Source organism: Pristiophorus japonicus, chromosome 16 (genome assembly GCF_044704955.1).
Source record: "Pristiophorus japonicus isolate sPriJap1 chromosome 16, sPriJap1.hap1, whole genome shotgun sequence".
Lineage (NCBI taxonomy): Eukaryota > Metazoa > Chordata > Chondrichthyes > Pristiophoridae > Pristiophorus > Pristiophorus japonicus.
Window position 1 is genome coordinate 87276939 of NC_091992.1, and position 24383 is coordinate 87301321.

General features: G+C 45.2%; 1 protein-coding gene across 3 annotated transcripts in view; it reads right to left on the bottom strand.

The window, feature by feature from the left end:
• The window catches only part of gas7b (growth arrest-specific 7b), a 437192-nt gene that overhangs the window by 39343 nt on the left and 373466 nt on the right, over window positions 1-24383 (bottom strand). For all 3 annotated transcript variants that reach the window (XM_070857533.1, XM_070857534.1, XM_070857535.1), the window contains exons 7-10: window positions 22168-22283; window positions 13120-13194; window positions 4707-4785; window positions 3073-3201 (exon numbers count right to left, since the gene is read on the bottom strand). In XM_070857533.1, the coding sequence (XP_070713634.1) occupies window positions 3073-3201; window positions 4707-4785; window positions 13120-13194; window positions 22168-22283 (399 nt within the window). The remainder of the gene's footprint in view (window positions 1-3072; window positions 3202-4706; window positions 4786-13119; window positions 13195-22167; window positions 22284-24383) is intronic.

Below are 24383 nucleotides of genomic sequence, written 5' to 3' on the forward strand. Positions count from 1 at the left end.
TGGGGTTGTATTCCCTGGAATTTAGATTACGTAGTGATTTGATTGAAGTTTTCAGGATATTAAGGGAAACTGATAGGGTAGATAGAGAGAATATAGGTCTGCTTGTTGGGGAGTCTAGGACGAGGGGACATAGCCTAAAAATTAGAGCCAGACCATTCAGGAGTGAAGTTAGGAAACACTTCTACACGCAACGGTTGGTAGATGTTTGGAACTCTCTTCTGCAAATGGCGGTTGATGCTGGGTCAGTTGTTAATGTTAAATCAGAGATTGATTGATTTTTGTTAACCAAAATGTATTAAGGGATATGGGGCAAAGGTGGGTATATGGAATTAGGTCACAGATCAGCCATGATCTCATTGAATGATGGAACAGGCTCGAGGGGCTAATTGGACTGCTCCTGTTCCTATATGCCTATGAATGGCACCACCAGTGTCGCCGTTGATGAATGCAGCACCAATTATGGGTTTGAGCCACACAGACCGGGAGGATCCAAGGTAGATCCCACATTTGTCTTGGGCTTGAGAGCTAGGTCTTGGTAGAGTGGCAAGGGTTATCCAAGACGACTGGAAACCTGCTCTGCTGCACGTACCTGGTGCGCACACATATCGCAGTGTGGGCTGGCCCGTGCTGCCCCTGGGACCCTGGTCCCAAACCAACTTTAGGGGCACCACTACTGCCCTCGGGGCCTCTGGATTAGCTGGGTGAATACAAAGTATATACCAAGAACAATTCATGCACCCGATTAGCAACCTTTGGGTTAATCTCGACTTTGTGCTATAGTCATCATCATCATAGGCAGTCCCTCGAAATGAGGATGACTTGCTTCGACAACAAAAAAGGATGAGTTTACAGGTGTTTCAATGAAGGACCTAATATTCCAGATCCTGAACTACATCCTGAAGGGTGGAAGATGCCTGTGCATGGATTTTTTTTAAACGTGTGGTGACCGTTGCACACCAGCCACCACACGAGCTTGAGAGCTAGGTCTTGGACCAGTGGCGAGGATTACCCAAGACAACTGGAGACTTGCTCTGCTGCACGGACCTAGTGCGCACACATATCGCAGTGTGGGCTAGCCCATGTTGCCCCGGGCCCCTGGCCCCCAAACTCACCCCACTCCTGGGCCCCGATCACATTCCTCTACAGTCTCTCGCTGCGCCTTCGCCCCGACCTCGCCGCTCCTGCTGTATCTACCCACGCTCCAATCACCGACCTGAACCTTGATGACGTCACTCTTCGCTGCTCTCTGAAGTGGCACGCCTCCTCGCTGCTCCTCGGCGCCGCACCTCCAGCTCCTTTTATGGCCCCAACCTGCCGCTGGTGTTCTCACACAGGTCGGGGCCTCCACACTGCTATAGTGTAAAACAAGCGATAGCTATCAACAGCCCATTTCACATCTCACTTGGGCTGCCGACTCGATATCACCTCTTTTATACTATCGCACAGTCAAAATCTGCCCGTGTGTGAACACTAGGTGAGGATACTGTCAGGCTTCAGCAAAGAATGACTATTCAGGGAGTTTGAATCTGTTTACTGGCAAGTCAACATGAGTGAGCACAGTCAGGAGAGAAAATTGGAGAGAAAAATACAGAGGGGTCTAGATACATGACATGATGGGCATCAGTTTTATGAATTGCTGACTATAAAAACAGCATTTGTGTACTCAATTCTGTTAACTTTCAAGTCTGACTGTAAACAAACTTATTTTTTTGTTTATCCAAACCTCATTAGCGTTATTCTGGCAGGAGTCAGCCAAGATTCACCCAATAATATAACTGTGATTGTCATTACTAAAAAATATTCTGCAGTCCACAACAGGTAGCTGTATCTAGAATGGCCACCAACAGATCTCTGGTAACAGCAGGAATTAGAGAGACAGCTGCCTGCAATGAAATGTGGAGCATCTTTGTCTGGAATGTTGAAAAGATGATTGTCCGACTGTTGGACGAGCCCCAGACAATCTCCGTGATTTATCATTAATTCCAGGATGGACTGGAATTCCAATGTCGAGACATCAAAGATTTCCCCACTGTTTTTGACATGCCAATGATGACTAATAATAGGATGATGCTTTATTTCAATGTCTTGGATCATTAGATGTGACAAAATGTGACCAGGACTTTAGCAGGATTCTCCTTTACGTTCCTGCTAATTTAGATTTAATCTCCCAGTTGACAGACTATAATGTTTGATTGCCATTTGCTTTTTAGTTCATACTTTTTGTTGTGCTGCTTGTCCGATAACTGAAATGAATTTGCCGTTACAGGCCTCAGCTGCCCTGAAGATATAGTTGAGAGCGCTGATCTATACTTTAACTGCTGATATGGAGAACATAGAATCAATAGGGTAATTTTGACTTTGTGCAATCCTGTAAAATGAGCGATGGCAAATCAGCAGCCCGTTTTACATCTCTCCCAATTTTTATTTCCACTGACTTCATATTTATCTTTGTGAAACCAGTGGGAACCTCCAAGGAAATGGCATAAATAACTGAAAGTGGCCATGCCAGCATGGCTCAGTGGGAAGCACTCTCGCCTCAGTGTCCGAAGGTTGCGGGTTCAAGTCCCATTCCAGAGACTTGAGCACAAAATCGAGTCGGAGACTCTGGTGCAATATTGAGGAAGTGCTGCACTGCCGTCTTTCGGATGAGACGTTAAACCAAGGCCCTGTCTGCTCTCCAAGGTGGCCGTAATGATCCCATCACACTATTTCAAAGAAGAACAGAAGAGTTTTCATGGTGACCTGAATAATATTTATCCCTCAACGGACAAGTAAATACAGATATAATCTGGCCATTATCACATTGCTGTTTGAGGGACCTTGCTGTCCTATATTGAAACTGCAAAAGTATTTCATTGCTGTAAAGGCGCTTCCTTAGCGTGATTCCATTCATCTTTTGCCGGAGTTACAAAAGGCTGGTAGAACGCTGATGAAATTTCACGGCCAATATTTTAATTACATGAATTAAAAGGTGAGGAAAATCTCTCCATTGCATCCTTTTTAAGTTAAAAATTATATATTTCTGAAAACAATAAGGTTTCAGCTTTCTGCCCAGTCCAGAGTATCTCATACCTTCTCCACTGTAGCATAGCGAGCGCTCAGTTGTTTGCGGAGGTCAGATATATGATGGTCAAACTTCTTCATATCCTTCTTGAAGTTTTCTCGAAATGACAGCAGTGGTTTCTCTACTTCGCTCTGCAGCTGAGAAATGAGAACAGAAATGAACTCTCATCATCAAGGAGAGAGAATACTCCTAGGATTTTCTATAATATTGGAGTTCTCTCTGAACGTTTACGGTCTCTATGTAAAGTACCGTCTGCTCCTTCTCTGACCATGTCATTGTGCAAAGGATGTTCTTTAGTAAATCTACTTTTTACAAGATAATAAACATCAGAAACTTGAAAATATAGACAGTCTATTCTCCAAGCACCATAAAATGGGATTTCCTGTAATTAAAGCAATTTTGCTGTTGGGGAGTTTCTGGCATAGATTTGTAGCTATGCTGATCAATTCCGATGCAGTTCTATTGCCAGCTGAGTTGGCAGATGAACGTGGAACTCAGGCATACAGAACAATCTCTGGACTCTCCAGAGTTATCTGATCTCAGCCACGGCGATAAGAAGAATGCTTGCATTTGGCTTCAGACCCTCCAGGCTGGTGGGGGTGGGAGGAGGAGAATCAATCAACATTCCCACTCTCTGTCCAGCAATTCCCCCTGGAAAGCACCCATGTGTAGACATTGGGCGCGGCTCAGACATGATGCGCCTCCCCCACTGCGGCTGAATAGCCAAACTCTCACTGCCTGAACCTGAATAGTCATTTGGGCAAGATATCAAAGGACATGTGGAAAGTGTACCCAGAATGTCAGCAGGGAAAATAAGTAATGGGGGAGAAAGAAAGCATATTGTGCGAGAATGTGCCATGTTCAGAGATGTGGGTTTAATATAGGCTTATGTGTCTCAGCTGTAACATTGTCGTTTTAATATCTCGTGTTATGCTGGTCACATTTTCAAGTACTTGCTCGTCCACTGGCTTCCCACAATATCCTGATATGCGAGGCCAGGGAGCATGGAACCCCCCCCCCCCTCCCCCCTCCCCCATCCACACGCGGAAAACTGGGACAGCGTTCAGTCAATAAGGGCATTTTCCATTTTGTCCTGTTGCAATCTCATTGGCAAATATGGAACGACAGTAGGGCTCATGGAGTTTATTTGAGTTAATTCACAGAAGGAAATAGGAAGTCCTAGTACAAACATATATATAAAACACACACATAGATCTGCCAGTTGAAAACCTGCCAAAAGTCTATGCCGCTAAATCTTTATCTGATCACGTTCCTAAGCACAATAGCACAAACACAGCAGTTATAGAAACGTCTGCAGGCTATGCTTTTCCTGTGTTATTAACAGACTGTACTCCTGGCTTGCAGATCACGCCCAGTGTTGACTAATAATCCCTAGTTTACCAGAGTACTTTAAAAAAATTATTCAGAGAGAGTGTAGAGCAAGGAAAATCTCTCTGAACTGCTGAGACGGGGGTGGGTGAGAGAGACAGAAAGAAAACAAAAGCTCCAGGAATTGTTTTCCTCACCGACCACTTTTAATGGCGGGGGGGGGCCCAGATTTAGTTAGGCCTGCGCACCTGGATTGGGTTTTTATTGATCTTTTTCCCATGGATGTGGGTCAATCGGTGAAACGATTTATTACCTTCGATGAAAACTTCAGATGAACCTCGGCCTCGTCTGCCAAACTCTTCTTCACTTGTGTCCAGGACTCTCCCAAGGTGCTGCCAGGGACAGGCAAAAATAAAGAACATTAGGATTTTAAAGAGACTGGAAATGGCCACAGGTCCAGCACAAGGGCATTCATTTTTTATATCAATTCCAATTACCCACCTCACTCTATCCTGCAAACTGTACTTTATCCAAAAACACATTTTGTTCCCTCTTGGGGGAAAGAGTTTCTCTACTCACTGTAGCGACATTATAAACACATTGCCACAGAACGAGTTGATGGCAGAGTTACCAAGGCAATGCTTCATCCACATAATGTCTTCTTCAGTGACTTCCATGGTAATTTAATCCACAAGGCTATTACCATTAGTACAAACCTTCTGCCTGACTACCTTTTCTTTAAGGAGAGGCATTCTAGTTCAAGCTTTATTTATATCAAATCTTAACATGCGCATATCTAATTCTTCTCTGCACTATTTCACAATACTACCCATGTTAACAGCGCAACAATTTTGTTTTTAAAAACAGTACACACGAGAATAGCACTGATTATAATTTCTGACTTTTTAAAATGCACATCCGAAATGTTAACCCTTCACAACAATGTACAATTTGCTTTGAGCAACTTGGTCAACTCCTTATGTTGCACTAAGAAGTTGAATTAAGTCTCCTCAAAGTCTCCCTTTCTTCAATAAAAACAAGCTCAGCTTGCTTAATCTTTACCCACAAGTTAAATTCCTGACGCTCAATCATCTTCGTCACCACTGTAGATATAAAGGAAATTAAATTCTCCTAAAATTAGATGACAAGCATCTGATGGGCTCTGACTAATGGTTTGTACAGCTATGACCTTGTTAGGTTTGCACATGATCCCTCTCCTAATGTAACCCAATACTTTAATCGTCCTTTTAATTTTAATTGCAGCTTAGCAATTTGCTGATTGTTTCATAGGATGTGCTCACACTTCACAGGTTTAGCATCAGTGTGAAGCTCAAATTGCTTTGCACTGACATTACAATTGTATACCAAGGCCGGAACTGTCGATGCAAAGCAGTGTTACCATCTCCTCCAGAGTATCTCACTCAGCTTGGCTCCAGTACCAAGCCAGGCCTAAAGCTGCAAGCACATTGCAACTGCAATGCCCTCTAGTCTGAGCATTCATCCACTGAAAAAAAGAGAAAAAAAAAATTCATCCACTGGGGGAAAACTGGGATACTACAGAAAGGGAAGGAAATGTTCTTTTATTTCACACCAAGGTACAATATGAATTGGATACACAGGGAGGCTCCCTCTGCAGGTAGCTAATAATCCATAAACCCCCGAGTCTCTCCACAACCCTTTTCTCCTTTAAGCCTCTCCATCAAAGCCATCTCTCGACCAAGCTTTTGATCACACCTCCTCATCTCTCCTCCTTTGGTTCGACATCTGTTTTCCTTACACCTCTGAAGTGTCTTGGGATGTTTTTCTACATTAAAGGCACTTTATAAATGCAAGTTGTTTACTTTTACAAATCCAACAGTGGACACTTAAGTTGGCTCTACTGGATATAACTGAGGAGGCATTTGCAGGGAAACAAGCAGCACATGCCCGACATGCCTTCACTTGCAGAGTATTTGAGGCCAAAATTGCCCTTTTTATAGGCCCATTAGCACCTCTGGGGGGCACAATGGTGTTTTCGCCCAGGGGAGGGATCCGGGGAAATTGCCCCGGAGGTTTGGGGGATACTGTCCCAGCAGCACCGCGCCCCACGATTAGCGGCCCGGGCCGGCGCGCAACCGGTGATGACATCATCGTCATATGTGCTGACCCCTTTGCACCCACGGGGGAAATTGCCCCCGCCCGCGAGGCTGACGTGGGCAGATGTCTGCCCCAGCTTCGCAAGTTGCCAGTTTTATTCGTCAGCCGACTCGAGTCGGTCGGACAATGGAGCCCTCCTGTCGACCGGGCCGCCATCGTGCAGCCCGGCACTCCCTGTTGGGTGCCAGGCTGCTGGGGATCGGTCAGTCGCGTCCCTGGTGGTGGCCACCAAAGGGCCTGCAGAATGCGTAGCGACCCTCCCCTCTAATGGAAGGGGGGGGTTGTAGTGCTTTAATGCTATGTAGAGCATTCACGTAGCGCTGGCCTCCACAGCGGGCCTCTGGACTTTACGCACGCTGCCACCCCGGGACCGCCCCTCCAAGGGAGCGGAGCACAGGAGACAGACAGCGTTCTGCTTTCTTGGAAGGGTGCACGGCCCAATTCCGAGTCAGGGCCAGGCACAGGAAGCCCTGGCAGGTTACCACCCCCAAATCGGGGTGAAGGGCAATTTTCAGCCCCTTAAGTCTGGCACCAAGCAACCCATGCAATCATATGTAATCATCTTTAATGAGTTGTCTGCCTGGCAAAGTATTTCATATTGATAATATTGCGACAAAAAGCCACTTTAGAAGTTGTTGTAAAATCCTAGTTTGAAATAAGCCATAGGTTAACGAAGGACAGGAACATAATCATGCTTATTTGTACTGCAAAAATGGCTGCCATGCTCCACCCTTTGTCTATCATTGGTCCCCTTGGAGGATAAGCCACACCCTGAAGTTTCACTGGAATGTGTAACTGGAACCACCCATCCCAAGGTCTCAGTGACTTTGCAAATTGTAACTCGATCCACTTTGACTTCCTGAAGCGACAGTTTGATTAGTAATGAGCTCACAACTGACGATAACTTGGCATCATCTTTTTCAGACTGGAAATTGAGAATGGTTGGTTTAGGAAATGGAAACATTCAGACTAGTCCAGTCAGGGATGTTCTTTGAGTTTGGGTTTAGGCACATTATTCGGTCACAGCAGAAACTATAAGAAAAAAAATAACAAAAGAATAGCTTATTTGGCCCCTCCATGGTTCCCACTGCATTTGGTCCAGCTGATCTAGCAGCGTTTGATGTTGACAGTTGTAACGTTGATGAAGAATACATGAGATGTTAAGACTCCTTGCCAACACCAGTATCTTTAAAAATAAAGGTTAAAAAGTTCACCCAGGAGCCTTTTATACTCGCTTTGCATAGAACCACAGAAAATAGATGCAGCAATAGGCCATTCGGCACTTCGAGCCTGCACCACCATTCAATATCATGGCTGATTATTTTTACAATTTTAGTATCCCATTCCTGCTTTCTCTCCATAACAATTGATCCCTTTAGCCATAAGGGCCACATCAAACTCCCTTTTGAATATATCTAATGAACTGGCCTCAACAACTTTCTGTGGTAGAGAATGCCACAGGTTCCTAATTCTCCGAGTGAAGAAGTTTCTCAGCTCAGTCCTAAATGGCTTACCCCTTACCCTTAGACTGTGACTCCTGGTTCTGGACTTCTCCATCATCGGGAATATTCTTCCTGCATCTAACCTGTCCAATCCCTCAGAATTTTATATGTTTCTATGAGATCCCCTCTTATTCTTCTAAATTCCAGTGAATAGAAGCCTAGTCGATCCAGTCTTACTTCATATTTCAGTCCTGCCATCCCAGGAATCAGTCTGGTGAACCTTCGCTGCACTCCCTCAAGAGCAAGAATGTCCTTCCTCAGATTAGGAGACCAAAACTGTACACAATATTCAACGTGTGGCCTTACCAAGGCCCTGTACAACTGCAGTAAGACCTCCCTGCTCCTATACTCAAATCCTCTCGCTATGAAGGCCAACATGCCATTTGCCTTCTTCACCGCCTGCTGTACCTGCATGCCAACTTTCAATGACTGATGTACCATGACATCCAGGTCTCGTTGCACCTCTCCTTTTACTAATCTGTCACCATTCAGATAATATTCTGCCTCCCTGTTTTTACCACCAAAGTGGATAACCTCACATTTATCTACATTATACTGCATCTGCCATGCATTTGCCCACTCACCTAACCTGTCCAAGTCACTCTGCAGCCTCTTAGCATCCTCCTCACAGCTCACACTGCCACCCAGCTTAGTGTCATCTGCAAACTTGGAGATATTATATTCAATTCCTTCATCAATATCATTAATGTATATTGTAAATAGCTGGGGTCCCAGCACTGAACCTTGTGGTACCCCACTAGTCACTGCCTGCCATTCTGAAAAGGACCTGTTTATTCCTACTCTTTGCTTTTTGTCTGCCAGCCAGTTCTCTATCACGTCAATACATTACCCTCAATACCATGTGCTTTAATTTTGCACACTAATCTCTTGTGTGTGACCTTGTCAAAAGCCTTTTGAAAGTCCAAATACACCACATCCACCGGTTCTCCCTTATCCACTCTACTCGTTACATCCTCAAAAAATTCTAGAAGATTTCTCAAGCATGATTTCCCTTTCATAAATCCATGCTGACTTGGACTGATCCCGTCACTGCTTTCCAAATGCGCTGCTATTGCATCTTTAATAATTGATTCCAACATTTTCCCCACTACCGATGTCAGGCTAACCAGTCTATAATTCCGTTTTCTCTCTCCCTCCTTTTTTAAAAAGTGGGGTCACATTAGCTTCCCTCCAATCAATTTCCACAACACAATTTCCTGACTAATAAGGATTTCCTTCAGTTCCTCCTTCTTGCTAGACCCTTGGTCCCCTAGTATTTCCGGAAGGTTATTTGTGTCTTCCTTAGTGAAGACAGAACCAAAGTATTTGTTCAATTGGTCTGCCATTTCTTTGTTCCCCATTATAAGTTCACCTGATTCTGACTGCAAGGGACCTACATTAGTCTTCACTAATCTTTTTCTCTTCACATATCTATAGTAGCTTTTGCAGTCAGTTTTTATGTTCCCTGCAAGCTTACTCTCATACTCTATTTTCCCCCTCCTAATTAAACCCTTTGTCCTCCTCTGCTGAATTCTAAATTTCTCCCAGTCCTCAGGTTTGCTGCTTTTTCTGGCCAATTTATATGCCTCTTCCTTGGATTTAACACTATCTTTAATTTCCCTGGTTAGCCACGGTTGAGCCACCTTTCCCGTTTTATTTTTACGCCAGACAGGGATGTATAATTGTTGAAGTTCATCCATCAAAGGAGTAGCTTAAAGCGATCTCACTTTGAGGTGACGCACCACCATATCAATGATTTCATTGAACTGTTGCACAAAGTGCAGCATAACTAGGCTATAAAAGTGGGACATCCCTTCTGCTCCTCAGTATTTGCACTTTACTCAGGGAATGGACAGTTCTATGTAATCGAAGTTACTCCAACAGCATGGTACGCCTTTAACAAAATGTACATAACTTCACTTATAACTCCAGTCAGATGAAATAACTCTAAAAGGCATAACCGGGTCTTGCAGTTAAGTAATAATATAAAGAACATATTTTAACAAGAAATTATATAGAGGAGTTCTAGAATAGGGGAAGTTTCTACGTCCACACCACTGCCGAGGAGACTCACTCGTTGGCAGAGCAAATCTAAAATGCGCGCCAACACATAGTTAAAGTTTTTCCAAACATTCAAGAGGGCTGGATTTTCGGCTTTGCTCATTTATGTCAGTAATGGCGGTGGGGCGGTAAAGTTTGCGCCTCATTCAGCAAAATTGAGCAACTGCACCTTGAGTGTGGGGCGGAGTGCTAAGGGAGGCACTGTACACCTCTTAGGGCACTAGGCTGGCTGAGCATGCAAAAACCCCGAGCTAAACAGCCGGCCTCAGCGTGCTCGGAGAGGCCTGGGGAGAAAAAAAAAACCCAACAAAAGCATTCCCAATACATAGTTCACGCCACCACAACATAAATCGCAAAAAAACAAAAACAAAAAGTCACACTTACCAGAGGTCGATATTACTTACCTCACTGTAGCCACCACAGGTTCGTTACCGTCCACTTTCACAGGCGGTCCCCAGCACGGCGCTCAACGGATCGGGCAGGAGCCAAAAATCGATCTGGTGTCACCACCAGGGGCGTTGCAGACCGGCTCGCCTCTTCCGGGCGGTAATGCTCCACGGCCTGCCAAAACAGGCCCCGAAAACCCTGGCTGGGCGTTGGAAGAGCTCACCACCACCACTGTCGCCCCTCCGGGGCATAATCAGAGGCAGCAACAAGCCAACAATCCAGCCCATAGCTTGTCAGTAAAATCAGCTGGGCAATGCACAAAACCGTCCAAATACATCCACAATTACGGCTGCATTGCATGCAAATTCAAATCGTGGACCAAACACCTGCAGTTTTATGTTTCAACAGCCATTGCAGGCAAAGACCCGCCAATGGTGCGAAGTTTCAAAGTTCCACATCACTTCTCTAAGGGCTGACACGTCAGGAAATGAGAGAAAATAAGATATTGGGCCTGAAATCCCGATGCTGGGCTTCCCGCGGGCGCTCGCGAGAAAATAGGAAAAAAGATCAGGACCTACCTTTTCTTGCTGCGCCCTCCTGCGATCCTGGTCGGAGGCCTCCTCTCCCTGCGCATCGGAGCGCATTCACGTCTTGCAGATACGCAGGGAGAAGCTGGAGTCACATGGCTCTGGGCAGCCAATGAAGGTACAGTGTTTTCATTCATAATAATGGGAACTCCATAAGAAGGCGCAGAGTTTTCAGGACATTTGCTGGGCAAGAGATGGGCAAATAGCACAATCTTGCCCATGCAAACGTCCTTGCTGCTGAGATGCATTGGATCTGTCAAGCCAGAGCTTGACAGATCGGAAAAGCTGGTTTTCAGCGCATGCGCATTACATGCCGAAAACCGGCTTTTGCGATGCCTTCCCAGTTCCGTACACATTCCATATAGACGCGGGGAGGCCGGAATTTCAGGGCCAATTAATGTCTCCAACATCAACACCTTTGACATGAAAGGTTTCTTTTTGCAAAAAGACACTACCATTGCTGCTAAATTTTAATTTCAGTTCTTTCTAATTGACAGCTGGCCCCCTACACTGACAGAAATGTCACCCCTTCCCCCACATACAAAGGTCGCACTGAAATGTCGATGAAAGCTTGTTTCATTCAAAGTCGTACAGATAGTTGGATGGTTTCAAATAATACTAATACATACTACTTTTCCATGGCCTATATCTATTATTGCTTTTTTTTTTAAAAAAGTATTTGGATCATCAACATCTTGCTGCGTCTTTCTGCTACTGCGCAATTATCTTACTTGTAACTAAACTTTACTTTTAATTTTAGCCTGAAAACAATCTTGTTATTTACTGCGCTTCAGAATATATAGCAGAACATGGTGGTCTTTGGAGCATCATATTGTAATTGGGGAGCGTCTGTTCGTTCCATGGCACACATAATGATGGGATTTTGGTTCATAAGAAGTCTCCGTCCATTTACGCAAACTACATTTATTAGTACTAGTCAGGGAATAATCACTCATTTTAATTTGTGACAGCCAGAAGCTAAAGCTCTGGTCAAAGTGTGAAAATAAGTGTTGCCAATTTATGAGGACATGTTACTGCCAAGATTTCAGCTAGTGAAATCCAATGAAGCTTCTGCAGAACAGGGAAAAGTTAGCGTATGTGTCAGTGTGGCGCAAAGAACACAGCTCCTTAGAAACATTGGCACTGACATTAAACCTCCCCCCCTACAATGGGCGGGAGGACGGGGAGAACGGGGGAGAGCCCATAAAGAAATGGGGCACGTGTCTTTAACCCGCCGCATTTTTTACAGTGGCGGGCAGTGAGACTCGAGAATGCCCGGTCTTGGGAAGGCTTCATTACCTATTTAAATCAGGCTCCTACAGTGCAATTGGGAGCATGATTTTAATTAAACTGCTGCCGACCGGGTTTCCCAAGGCTCGGGAAACCCAGCAGCAAAATGGAAGTGGGAGCTGTCGGCTCCAGAAGGCAAGTGCTTTGTTTAGCACTCCTTGTGGGCCATTCCCCCCGGCCCCTCAGGGAAGCTTTGGCCTTCCCACTGCCAATTGCGGCCTCTCTCACCTCCTCCTCTCCTCTCTTTCTCTTTCCCTTCCCCCCACCCCACGATCCGCGACCCCTCTCCCCCACAAGCCTCGATCGGCAGCCGGTCCAGTGATCACTGATGTATATATCTTGGTTAGATTCCTGATCTGTTCAATTGTCCCCAGTTCAAACAACAGGCATTCATCCTCATAAATTACCAATGAAAACATGACATTGCGAGCAAAACAAAGTCAATCAGCGCCTGGCCCATTCAAATACAAAAAGGATATATAAAATTTACTCTTCTGTCATGATGCACATGGTGAAATTCCCTTTCTTTTTGTTAGTGTTAATGCTACTTTGCGCCTTACCATGTAAAATCCCTTCCGCATGTTATGATTGCTATCAGGAACTGCCCCAGTACCTAAACTGTGCCACCTCCTAATTATACGGTGGCATGCTTCACTTGAAACCTCTACTTACAAACAAATCACTTGTGACTGCATTTCCCATTCAATTTTTCTGCTCAGGATCCTCGGAACAAAAAAAAATCATAATGAAATAATGAACTCACCCTTCCTCCATGCCTGCCAGTGGACTCTGGGAGAGCTTCGCTAGGTTTTTGGCATAATCCTCTTCAATTTTAATCCTTTGAACAAAAAAAAAAATACAATATTGATCTGAATTGAAGTCTCTTACAACAAAAACTGAAAGGATGCACTTTGGCAGAAAAAAATATCTAGGAACAAATTATATAAATGGAGAGAGATTGCAAAGTGCCGCAGTACAGTGGGACCTGGGGGTACTTGTGCATGAAACACAAAAGGTTAGTATGCAGGTACAGCAAGTGATCAGGAAGGCCAATGGAATCTTAGCCTTTATTGCAAAGGGGATGGAGTATAAAAACAGGGAAGTCTTACAGCTATACAGGGTATTAGTGAGGCCACACCTGGAATACTGCATACAGTTTTGATTTCCATATTTAAGAAAGGATATACTTGCTTGGAGGCAGTTCAGAGAAGGTTCACTAGGTTGATTTCGGAGGTGAGGGGGTTGACTTATGAGGGGAGGTTGAATAGGTTGGGCCTCTACTCATTGGAATTTAGAAGATTATGAGGGGGCTTGACAAGGTGGATGCAGAGAGGATGTTTCCACTGATAGGGGAGACTAGAACTAGAGGCCATGATATTAGAATAAGGGGCCGCCCATTTAAAACTGAGTTGAGGAGGAATTTCTTCTTTCAGAGGGTTGTAAATCTGTGGAATTCGCTGCTTCAGAGAGCTGTGGAAGCTGAGTCATTGAATAAACTTAAGACAGAGATAAGACAGTTCCTTAACCTACAAGGGAATAAGGGGTTATGGGGAGCGGGCAGGGAAGTGGACCGGAGTCCATGATCGGATCAACCATGATTGTATTAAATGGTGGGGCAGGCTCAAGGGGCCATATGGCCTACTCCTACTCCTATTTCTTATGTTCTTATGATTTTCCACTTTTGTATTCCTAGAGCAGAGTGTTACACAGCAGGCACTTATCAGAATATTGTACAAACTCAAAACATATTTTACAAATATAGCTTTACCCTGACCATCTGAGGTCACGAAGAATGGAGCACCCTGCACGTAGCCACTTGATTTTCCTTCCATTACAACACAAGCACAGAAAAGGAGGTTGGCCAATTGACTGGTGCAGTATCCAGCATGCCCAGTGTCACAATACCCACCCCAGTTCTGGCAGGGGCACACAACTGGGAAATTGCCCTTCAATCTCGACGATTTCAGTTTTAAAACCACGTAGACTTGTTGGTAAATTCACATCTCCATTTAAATTAAAATGGTTACCTTCAGTAAAAAGAATCAGCAATTTGAAACATTTTAATGATTGCGCGCATGTGTGAAACATGTCATATTTCTTTCTTCCCAGAGAGTGGATGTTCAATATTTAAGTAACAGTGCAAGATTTTTCCAAAAAAGGATATGGAAAAAAAATTCAATTCACTTGGGAGTTGTAAATCATGGTACATTCATACAAGTTAAAAATACTCAGATGGCCCGTAGTTAATATTCTGATGAAAATTGTTCTCCCTGCAAGACTTTAAATAATAAGCAATTTGTTAGTTTTTCTTGGTAATCAACACCTCACACTAATCATGGTGGGAAGATTCTGACCCCGGCGTTCAGCAGGGGCTGTCTGGCAAGCTTTCCCTTTTGGCTTTGAACAGAGATTGATCAAACAGAGAGAGAGATGCAGGCAGTCCACCCGAATTTGTGGCTCTGCATAGCCATACACTGAAATAAAGGTGTAAGTGTGAGTGTGACAGTGAGATAGAGATAGAGATAGAGATAGAGATAGAGATAGAGATAGAGATAGAGATAGAGATAGAGATAGATGAGAGATATATATATATATATATATATAGGCCCCAAGTTTCCACACGCGGCAAAACAGGTGCCCCTCCGAGCTGGGCGCCCGTTTTTCGCGCCGAAAACGGCGCCTGAAAAAAAAAAACACGCTATTCTCGAGCACTTTGCAGCTCGATGTCAGCTTGGTGCAGCGCCCAGGGGGCGGAGCCTACCATTCGCGCCGATTTTGTAATTAGGAGGGGGCGGGTAACATTTAAATGAGTTTTTTTCGTGCCGGCAACCCTGCGCGTGCGCGTTGGAGCGTTCGCACACGCGCAGTGTGAAGGAAACATTGGCAATCGCCCATTTTTGTAGTTCTTTGTAGCCGTTTAATTTTTTAACATTTTTTAATACAACCACATTGCCCTCCCATGATCAGCACTGAGGCTTCTTGCAGCAGTGAGAAGGCTGCAGGAAGCCTCAGAAGTTGAGGCAGCCGTTTCCCGACGGGCCCGACCGACGGCTGGGGGGCCTCCCCTCCCCCCCCCCCCCCGCCGTCGGAAACGGGTCGGTCGGGCCCTTACTGCCCCCCCCACCCGCCGTCAGGAACAGGTCGGTCGAGCCCTTACTGCCTCCCCCGCCGTCGGGAACGGGTCAGTCGGGCCCTTACTGCCTCCCCCGCCGTCGGGAACGGGTCAGTCGGGCCCTTACTGCCTCCCCCGCCGTCGGGAACGGGTCAGTCGGGCCCTTACTGCCTCCCCCCACCGCCGTCGGGAACGGGTCAGTCGGGCCCTTACTGCCTCCCCCCCCGCCGTCGGGAACGGGTCAGTCGGGCCCTTACTGCCTCCCCCCCCGCCGTCGGGAACGGGTCAGTCGGGCCCTTACTGCCTCCCCCCCCGCCGTCGGGAACGGGTCAGTCGGGCCCTTACTGCCTCCCCCCCCGCCGTCGGGAACGGGTCAGTCGGGCCCTTACTGCCTCCCCCCCCCGCCGTCGGGAACGGGTCGGTCGGGCTGCCTCAACTTGAGGCTTCCTGCAGCCTTCTCCCTCCCTGAAAGGCCTGCCTGAAGCACTTTCACGCAGATAGGAACATGGTTTATTTAATCTTTTCTTTGCTTATAAATTTTTATTCAGGTTGGAATTATTTGTATAATATTTGTATAAGTATAACTAAGGATTTATTGTAGAATGTAATGACTTCCCTTCCCCCCACCCCCCCCACACCTCGTTCTGAACACCTAATTTGTAACCTGCGCCTGATTTTTTAATGTGTAGACAAGGTTTTTTCAGGCCTACAAAAATCTTCACTTGCTCCATTCTAAGTTAGTTTGGAGTACGTTTTCACTGTGGAAACTTTCAAATCAGGCGTCAGTGGTCGGACATGCCCACTTTTGAAAAAAAATTCTGTTCAAAAGTGAAACTGTTCTCCATGACTAGAACTGCAGAAAACTTAAATGTGGAGAATTGCGATTTCTAAGATACTCCGTTCTCCACCAGTTGCTCCTAAAAATCAGGAGCAAATCATGTGGAAACTTGGGGCCATAGAGAGAGAAAGAGAGAGAGAGAGAGATAGAGATATAGGCCCCAAGTTTCCACATGATTTGCTCCCGATTTTTAGGAGCAACTGGTGGAGAACGGAGTATCTTAGAAATCGGAATTCCCCACATTTAAGTTTTCTGTAGTTCTAGTCAGGTAGAACAGTTTCACTTTTGAACAGAATTTTTTTTTCCAAAAGGGGGCGTGTGTCCGGCCACTGACGCCTGATTTGAAAGTTTCCACAGTGAAAACGTACTCCAAACTAACTTAGAATGGAGCAAGTGAAGATTTTTGTAGGCTTGAAAAAACCTTGTCTACACATTAAAAAATCAGGCGCAGGTTACAAATTAGGCGTCCGGAACGAGGTGGCGCGGGGGGAGGGGGGAAGAGAAGTCATTAAATTCTACAATAAATCCTTAGTTATACTTATACAAATATTATACAAATAAATCCAACCTGAATAAAAATTTATAAGCAAAGAAAAGATTAAATAAACCATGTTCCTCCCTGTGTGAAAGTGCTTCAGGCAGGCCTTTCAGGCAGCAGTTTGCCGTCGGGACCGACCGACGGCAGGAGGAGGGAGGGAGAAAGCTGCAAGAAGCCTCAGTATTTGAGGCAGCCGTTTGCCGTCGGGCCTGACGGACGGCAGGGGGAGAAAGCTGCAAGAAGCCTCAGTGCTGATCATGGAAGGGCAATGTGGTTTTATTAAAAAATGTTAAAAATTGAACAGCTACAAAGAATTTGAATAGTCTCAAACAAGTGCATGTGTCCCGTTTATCACAGTCTATCTTTAATTACAGAATGCACTCCCTCACCCTCACACACAGAAATATCAAGAAAATTAAAATGCAAGCCTTTGCAAGGGTTCAATAAACAAATTTTTACTTTTTCTGCAGCACTTTTTAAAATGGCCGAGTGCCAATGTGTACTTCAGACTGCGCATGCGCGAACGCTCCAACGCACACGCGCAGGGTTGCCGGCACGAAAAAAACTCATTTAAATTGTACCCGCCCCCTCCTACTTACAAAATTGGCGCGAGTGGTAGGCTCCGCCCCCTGTGCGCCGCGCCAAGCAGACATCGAGTTGCAAAGCGCTCGAGAATAGCGCGTTTTTTTTCAAGCGCCGTTTTCGGCGCGAAAAACGGGCGCCCAGCTCAGAGGGGCGCCTGTTTTGCCGCATGTGGAAACTTGGGGCCATAGAGAGATAGATAGAGAGATAGTTGTGAAGGATTGTCCCAAATAGAGCGACTGGATTGAAATCATGTAATCTTATGTTCTTAGCGATGCAACATCCAGGACAGTTGTTGAGCCTTTCAGAATTTCTACATCTTCTTCAGCGGCACCTCCCAAAACCACGACCTCTATTGTTGGGGTTAAAAAGGAGGCTTCTCTCCTTCAAGGTGGACTAACTGATATAGTTAATCGGCACCTCGCCCAGCTTCCCACTGTATAACAGCCACGGAAGTAAACAAACGAAACCTCAGGTTTACCGGTTTTATTACGAGCAGTGCACGGGAAGATTCAGCCTAAAACCTCCGAAGTACAAGAGTTTTCAAGTATAATTTATACAGATTTTAGAGAGGAGCTATCCTCCGACAAAATCATCGATAGGTCTATTGCTATCAGCGGAGTTACATTGATTTGTCGACTCTTATCAGACGGACTCAGTGATACATGCAACTGTCCATCTCTCATTATTGTTTTGTTCCATTTTACCCTCTACCCCAGTCTATCTGGTGCCTAGGGTGGTTTGTACTGGCTTCTTTATCTCTTCCTCAGGGACTTTTAAACAAACTGCTGACTTCGGCTGTTTAAGTGTTACTAAGGTTAAGCTATGGTTTAAGGCGTATAAGTGTGCTATACCTATATAAGCAAGTATTACATGCACAGGCAATTTATATTCACTAACTTCAGCATAATTCTGACCCCCTATTTGCAACCTTACAATTTATTCCTTACACTATCATCTAAGGAGGACATGGGCAGGTGTATGGGAACACCACCAAGTCACACACCACCCTGACTTGGAAATATATCGCCATTCCTTCATCGCTGCTGGGGCAAAATCCGAGAATTCCCTCCCTAACAGCACTATGGGTCGAAATTTCCCCAGGAGTTGCTCCATTTTTTTTGGAGCAACTTGATTTTTCTGGAGTATCTTAAAAATCCCCATTCTGCACATTTAATTTGCACTAATAGTTGCTCCAAACTAATTTAGACCAGCGTACGTGGCCACTTGTGGCAGCACAGAAAACCCTTGTGGGGAGTTAAGAAATCGGCGTAGGTAGCCTCCAAATGACAGTGTTATGTTAGGAATGCTAGTTTTTTTTTAAATCCCAAGCAGCGAGACTGGACAGGGTGCAGGTTAAACTGAATATGGGGTTTTTACAAGAATAAAAATGATCTTGTAATGAAGGCTGAAGTATAGGGGCCACTTGAGCAAGGGGAGGGTTTTCTTTGTAAATAATAGATCAAAAGCACCAACACTCTCGCCTCATGGATTAGTGTGCGGCATTACACCACATTGGATTTTGACTTCTGCAGCATCAAAGAATTGCCCTGACTAGGTTTAAAAATTTAAAACGTTAGACTTAGCAAAAAAAGTTGTCAAAATGTAAACTTAAATTTTGGTGTTCAGCATTGTGTAGTGTGACTCTGATTAGTAATATTTTAGAATTCTATGCAGTACTGGGTGAGCTGTAAGATTCTGCAGATAGGGAATTTTTAGTAAAGATAGCTAGATATTAAAGTACTGGAAAATCTTTGAAAATTCTTTCTTTCCCTGCCGCCCGCGATCAAAACTCTTCCCCCCCCCCCCCCCCCCCACCAACCTGTTTCTTGTAGCCCTCAGCGCGGGAAGCCAGTGGCTGGCCTCTGCGGCAGGCCACTCGGCCCGGGATAGGGCGGGACGCATTGGGTCCCACGCTACAGGCATCATCACAATCATTGGAGGAGTTACTGCGTATGCGCGAACGCTCCAACGCGCATGCACAATGCTGCCGGGCACTCTTACAGATGCTGGGCCCTCTAACAGATGCTGGGCCCTAGTCCCCGCCTCCCCTGCCGGCTCTGTTTAAGCAGCACTGCCATAGCTCCGCCCCCACTGCTTTTGCCACGCCACACCAAGGCCTAGGATGGTCCACGGAGCAGGGAGAGTACAGAGCTACATTTTCGGTGCCGTTTTGGGAGCAGAAAGTTGGCACAACTCAGGTAAGTGCGCCGAAAAAAACTGTAGGGGGAAATTTGGGCCCTGTGGGAGTACATTCACCACACGGACTGCAGTGGTTCAAGGTGGCGGCTCACCACCACATTCTCAAAGGAGATTGGGTATGGGCAATAAATGCTGGCCTTGCCAGCGACACCCACATCCCGTGAATGAATAAAAATATAGGACTTGCTGAGCAGAACAACAGGGATGACTTGCATAGACATGCCTTAGTTTTGGATTTTGTGCACTTGTGATGGAGCACAAGCTAACTCTGGACCAAATATGTATCAGTTTATACTTGCATTTTGTTGATCATTTATTGCTGGCAACACAGGGAAGGAACACTTTGACTACTGCAGCATTTAATCTTACTGGAGTGACTGGAGTGCATAACGTGCACATGTGCAAAAAAAACCCAGCTCATCTGAAAAGTCACAAAAAGAATCGACAATAATAGCAGTGACCCTGGTCAATTTATATTTCAGGAAGTGACTGTGGGGAGCCCAACATCGGAAAGATCAGTGAAACCAGAGACCAAGGCAACTAAATGCTAATTTATCCAAAAATGCAAACTGTGGATTTCTCTAACTGTTTGGTAGGATATAGTTGCAGACAATTTATCCATTAAAAGGCAGAATAGAAAATACCCTTTACTCCAGGGACTCTAGCACAAAAAAAAATCTAGGCTAAGATTCCAGTGCAGTGCTGAGGGAGTGCTGCGCTGTCAGAGGTGCCGTCTTTCGGATGAGACGTTAAACCGAGGCCCCCGTCTGCTCTCTCAGGTGGACGTAAAAGATTCCCTGACACTATTTCAAAGAAGAGCAGGGGAGTTATCGCCAGTATCCTGGCCAATATTTATCCCTCAATCAACAAAATCAAAAAATAGATTATCTGGTCATTATCACATTGCTGTCTGTGGGAGCTTGCTGTGCGCAAATTGGCTGTTGAGTTTCCCACATTACAACAGTAACTACACTCCAAAAGTCCTTCTTTGGCTTTGAGATGTCCGGTGGTTATGAAAGACGCTATATAAATCCAAGTCTGTCTTTCTTTACTATTTGAACACTTTACGGGGTCGATTTAAATTGTTCCCGTCGCCAGGGAAACAAATGGTAACGGATTAGCTGTCCGTTTTACACCTTACCCGAATAAAGGAGGAAAATTGGGCAGGGCATAAAACAAGCAGCTAACACAGTGCCACCCATTTCCTGCCCAGAGGGAACAATTAAACCTGACCCCTATATATAATGATCTGAAATACCCTATACCAACAGCGCAAGTAGTGTGCTTACAGCTTACCTCCCGCTTGCCTGCAGCCCTCAGCAAGTGTGCTGTACCATGCACCCCAGGGCCACCATTCGCAGCTAGACAGCCAGCCCAGAGAAGGAGAGTGCTGGATGCAGACATAAACTGATAGATGGAGAGACACTGGGATTGTGGGCCTCAGCAGAAAGTCACTGAGTAAGCCTAACCTATGCATTGCATCTGGGTGCACCAGGACTAATTTTCAGAACGAGCTCTCCTGTTGCAGAACCTTGCCCACAGGAGAACACAGATCAGAGAATTGCTGGCACACTCCTCACTAAAATTGCCGAATGCACGATGTGCACTCGCAGCAGGTGAAGCCAGGAACATGCATTGAAAAGGTCTGCTGTGGTTCAGTGGGAAGCCAGGCCACACTCGCCTGGGAGTCAGAAGGTTGTGGGTACAAGCCACACTCGAGAGACTGGAGCTCAAAATCTGAGGGAGTGCTGAACTGTCAGAGGTGCCGGCTTTTGAATGAGATGTGACACAGAGGCCCTGTCTGCCCTCTCAGGTGAACATACAAGAACCCATGGCACTATATTGAAGGACAGGTGAGTTCTCCCAGTGTCCTGGCCAATATTTATCCCGCAACTAACCTCACTAAAAATAAAAGAGATCACTGGTCATTCACTCATTGTTGTTTGTGGGACTTTCTGATGCTCACATTGGCTGCCACGTTTCTTACATTACAACAGTGACTATCTTCATTGGCTATGAAGCACTTTGGAACTCTTGTATTGTGAAAGGCACTATATAAATGCAAGTCTTTCTCTCTTTCGTAAGGAGAACAGTTGGAAAACTGAAGTCAATAGCTCCAATTTCTTGTCAGTTGCTCTATACAGGAACACTTGATCAATCACTCAGCCATCACACTATCTCAGGAAAGAATGCTTCATTCAGTTCATACAGCAGGCTGTCTGGACATTTCTCAAAAGATTAATGCTGTAAATTCAAGAGTAGCAACAGAAGCAAAGGGAGATAACCAAGTTGAAGAAGATTAAAACTCATCTATGTACAGTATCAGATCACCTCTTGCCAATTCCCTCTGCAATAGATCAAAAAGGATGAATAATAATTTCCTCATCTTAACACAAGTGCAGCCAATCTCTATCACCACATAAATAACAAAGTGGGCCACATGCCCAAGGAAAGGCATTTTTCATTAAGTATTAAAAAAATTCAATTAAAAGAACAAAATAAAAGGTAGAACATTTAGGCGACGTGTTCATGTAATTACCTTTCCCTAATAAATTCTGCCATTTCTTTCTGCATTTGTTTGCCTTTGAGCTGTTTCACAAGGATGATATCAAATCCAGCAATTGTGCTATTGCTCTGTGTCTCCTTTCTGTCTGTCTGTTGAGAGAGCAGGAAAAATAACTTTTGAAAAAATGTTATTAAATATTTTTTGGTTTCCATTTATTTCAGTCGGGGAGATTTTCTGGTTTACACAAAGTGCAAGCACAAATGCTGACACGCTCAAAAGTTGTAACCACTACTGGTACAGTTTTACTGGATGCTTCCCTTGCAGGCCCAAGTTTCATATCCCATTCTGCTTGGTTTCCTCTGCCTCTCTGATCACTCGGAGTTTTGTTCCCGCATACGGTCAGCCACAAAATGGTACGAGCAGACTGCAGTGAATAACTCTGAAGAATACAATGCTACAAATGAAAGCATGCAGTAAGGGTAAATTTACAAATTCATGCTGCCAGCAAAATTGGAAATTTGGCCGTGCACTGCCCACGATTCTCCGACCATTAAAATTAATAGCTGGCAGCACAGACTTGAGAGTCAGCGTTAGCTGTGGCTCAGTGGGTAGCACTCTGCCTCTGAGTCAGAAGGTTGCGGGTTCAAGTCCCACTCCAGAGACTTGAGCACACAACTCTAGGCTACCATCATTGCAGTGTTGAGGGACTGCTGCACTATCAGAGGTGGAGTCTTTCAGATGAGACTGAGGCCTCGCCCACCTGTTCAGGTGGGCCCAAAAGATCCCATGGCAATATTCGAAGAGGAGCAGGGGAGTTATCCCTCATGTTCTGGCCAGTGTTTATCCCACAAGCAACATCACTCACACACATTATCTGGTCATTATCACTTTGTTTGTGGGAGCTTGCTGTGCAGAGACTGGCAGCCACGTTTCCTACATTATAACAGTGACTACACGTCAAAAGTAGTTCATTGGCTGTAAAATGGTTTGGGATGTCCTGAGGTCATGAGCGGCGCTCTATAAATGCAAGTCTTTCTTTCGATGGGCACCTTCTCACACACCTCAGTTCAAAAGCAGGAAAGATAGAGGGCTGGGATTAGATCTGCACATTCTCTGAATCAGGGACACTGGGGAGAGACAACCTAAAGAGAGACGAGAGAAAATAAGTTGAGGAAAAGAAATAAATGAACGAAAAGAGAGCAAGATTGAGAGAAAAAACACCAAGAAAGAGAAATACAACTAAGTGAGAGAGAAAGATTCAGGCTGAAACATTTGATAGAATTTAAATTCTATGGGCTCAATTTTGCCCAAAGCCGTTTTTTGGCGTATTGCCAGAGTTACGCTCATTTATCTAGGCCAGAAATACTCCAAAAATATTTGTGCCAAGTTTCCCTGCTGTATTTTCCAAGAATGACGCCACGCAGCATGTCCAGTCGCCTCAGGATTGGAGCCTGTTGTCTGCGGCAAAAAAACGATGCCACACCTGCTGCGCATGCATGAAAAAAAAAGGACGTTTCTGACGTCATTCCTATGCGCGCGCATGCACAGCACAGCTCCCGGTCTGCAATCGGCCATTTTTAAAAGAGCCAGTTGTGTGTTTGAGAACATTGAGTGCTGTGTGAGAACATTGGAAAAATCGGAGCTGCAATACAAGATGCAACGCGGTGCAAGGACCAAGAATTTCTTACAGGATGAAGTGGAGGCACTAGTTACTGTAATTGAGACCAGGTGGCAGGAGCTGGACACCAGCAGAGGTCACATATAAGTTCCACCTAAAGAAATGAAGAAACGCTGGAACCAACACAGATGATTACTGTGCAATGGTGACCACCCAGAGGTCTGGAGACCAGTGTAAAAAGAAATGGCAGGACCTTGGTCAAGTAATTAGTGTAAGTAATATTTTCCATTTATTCAATGCAATTGCAATTGTAATTTAAATGTGACCAGCTGTATATGTCCCACCCAGCAAAAAGATACCCTCTCTAAAAAGTTGTATTTTCATCTTGTCAGAGCAAGGTAGCACATAACAAAAGGGAAAGAACTCGAACAGGAGGAAGCCAGCAAATCTGCACCCACTGACACCCTTGGAAGAGAGGGTCGCTGCTTTGATGGGTCCTGTCTGGAGAAAAGCAACCACCACTGCACAAGCTGGGCCCATACTCAAGGGAGAGGGTAAGTCCTGCAAATTCCACAGTCTGGCTTTGCTAAATGTTAAGTACTGCGCGGGCTAGCCATGCTTCGGTTCATGG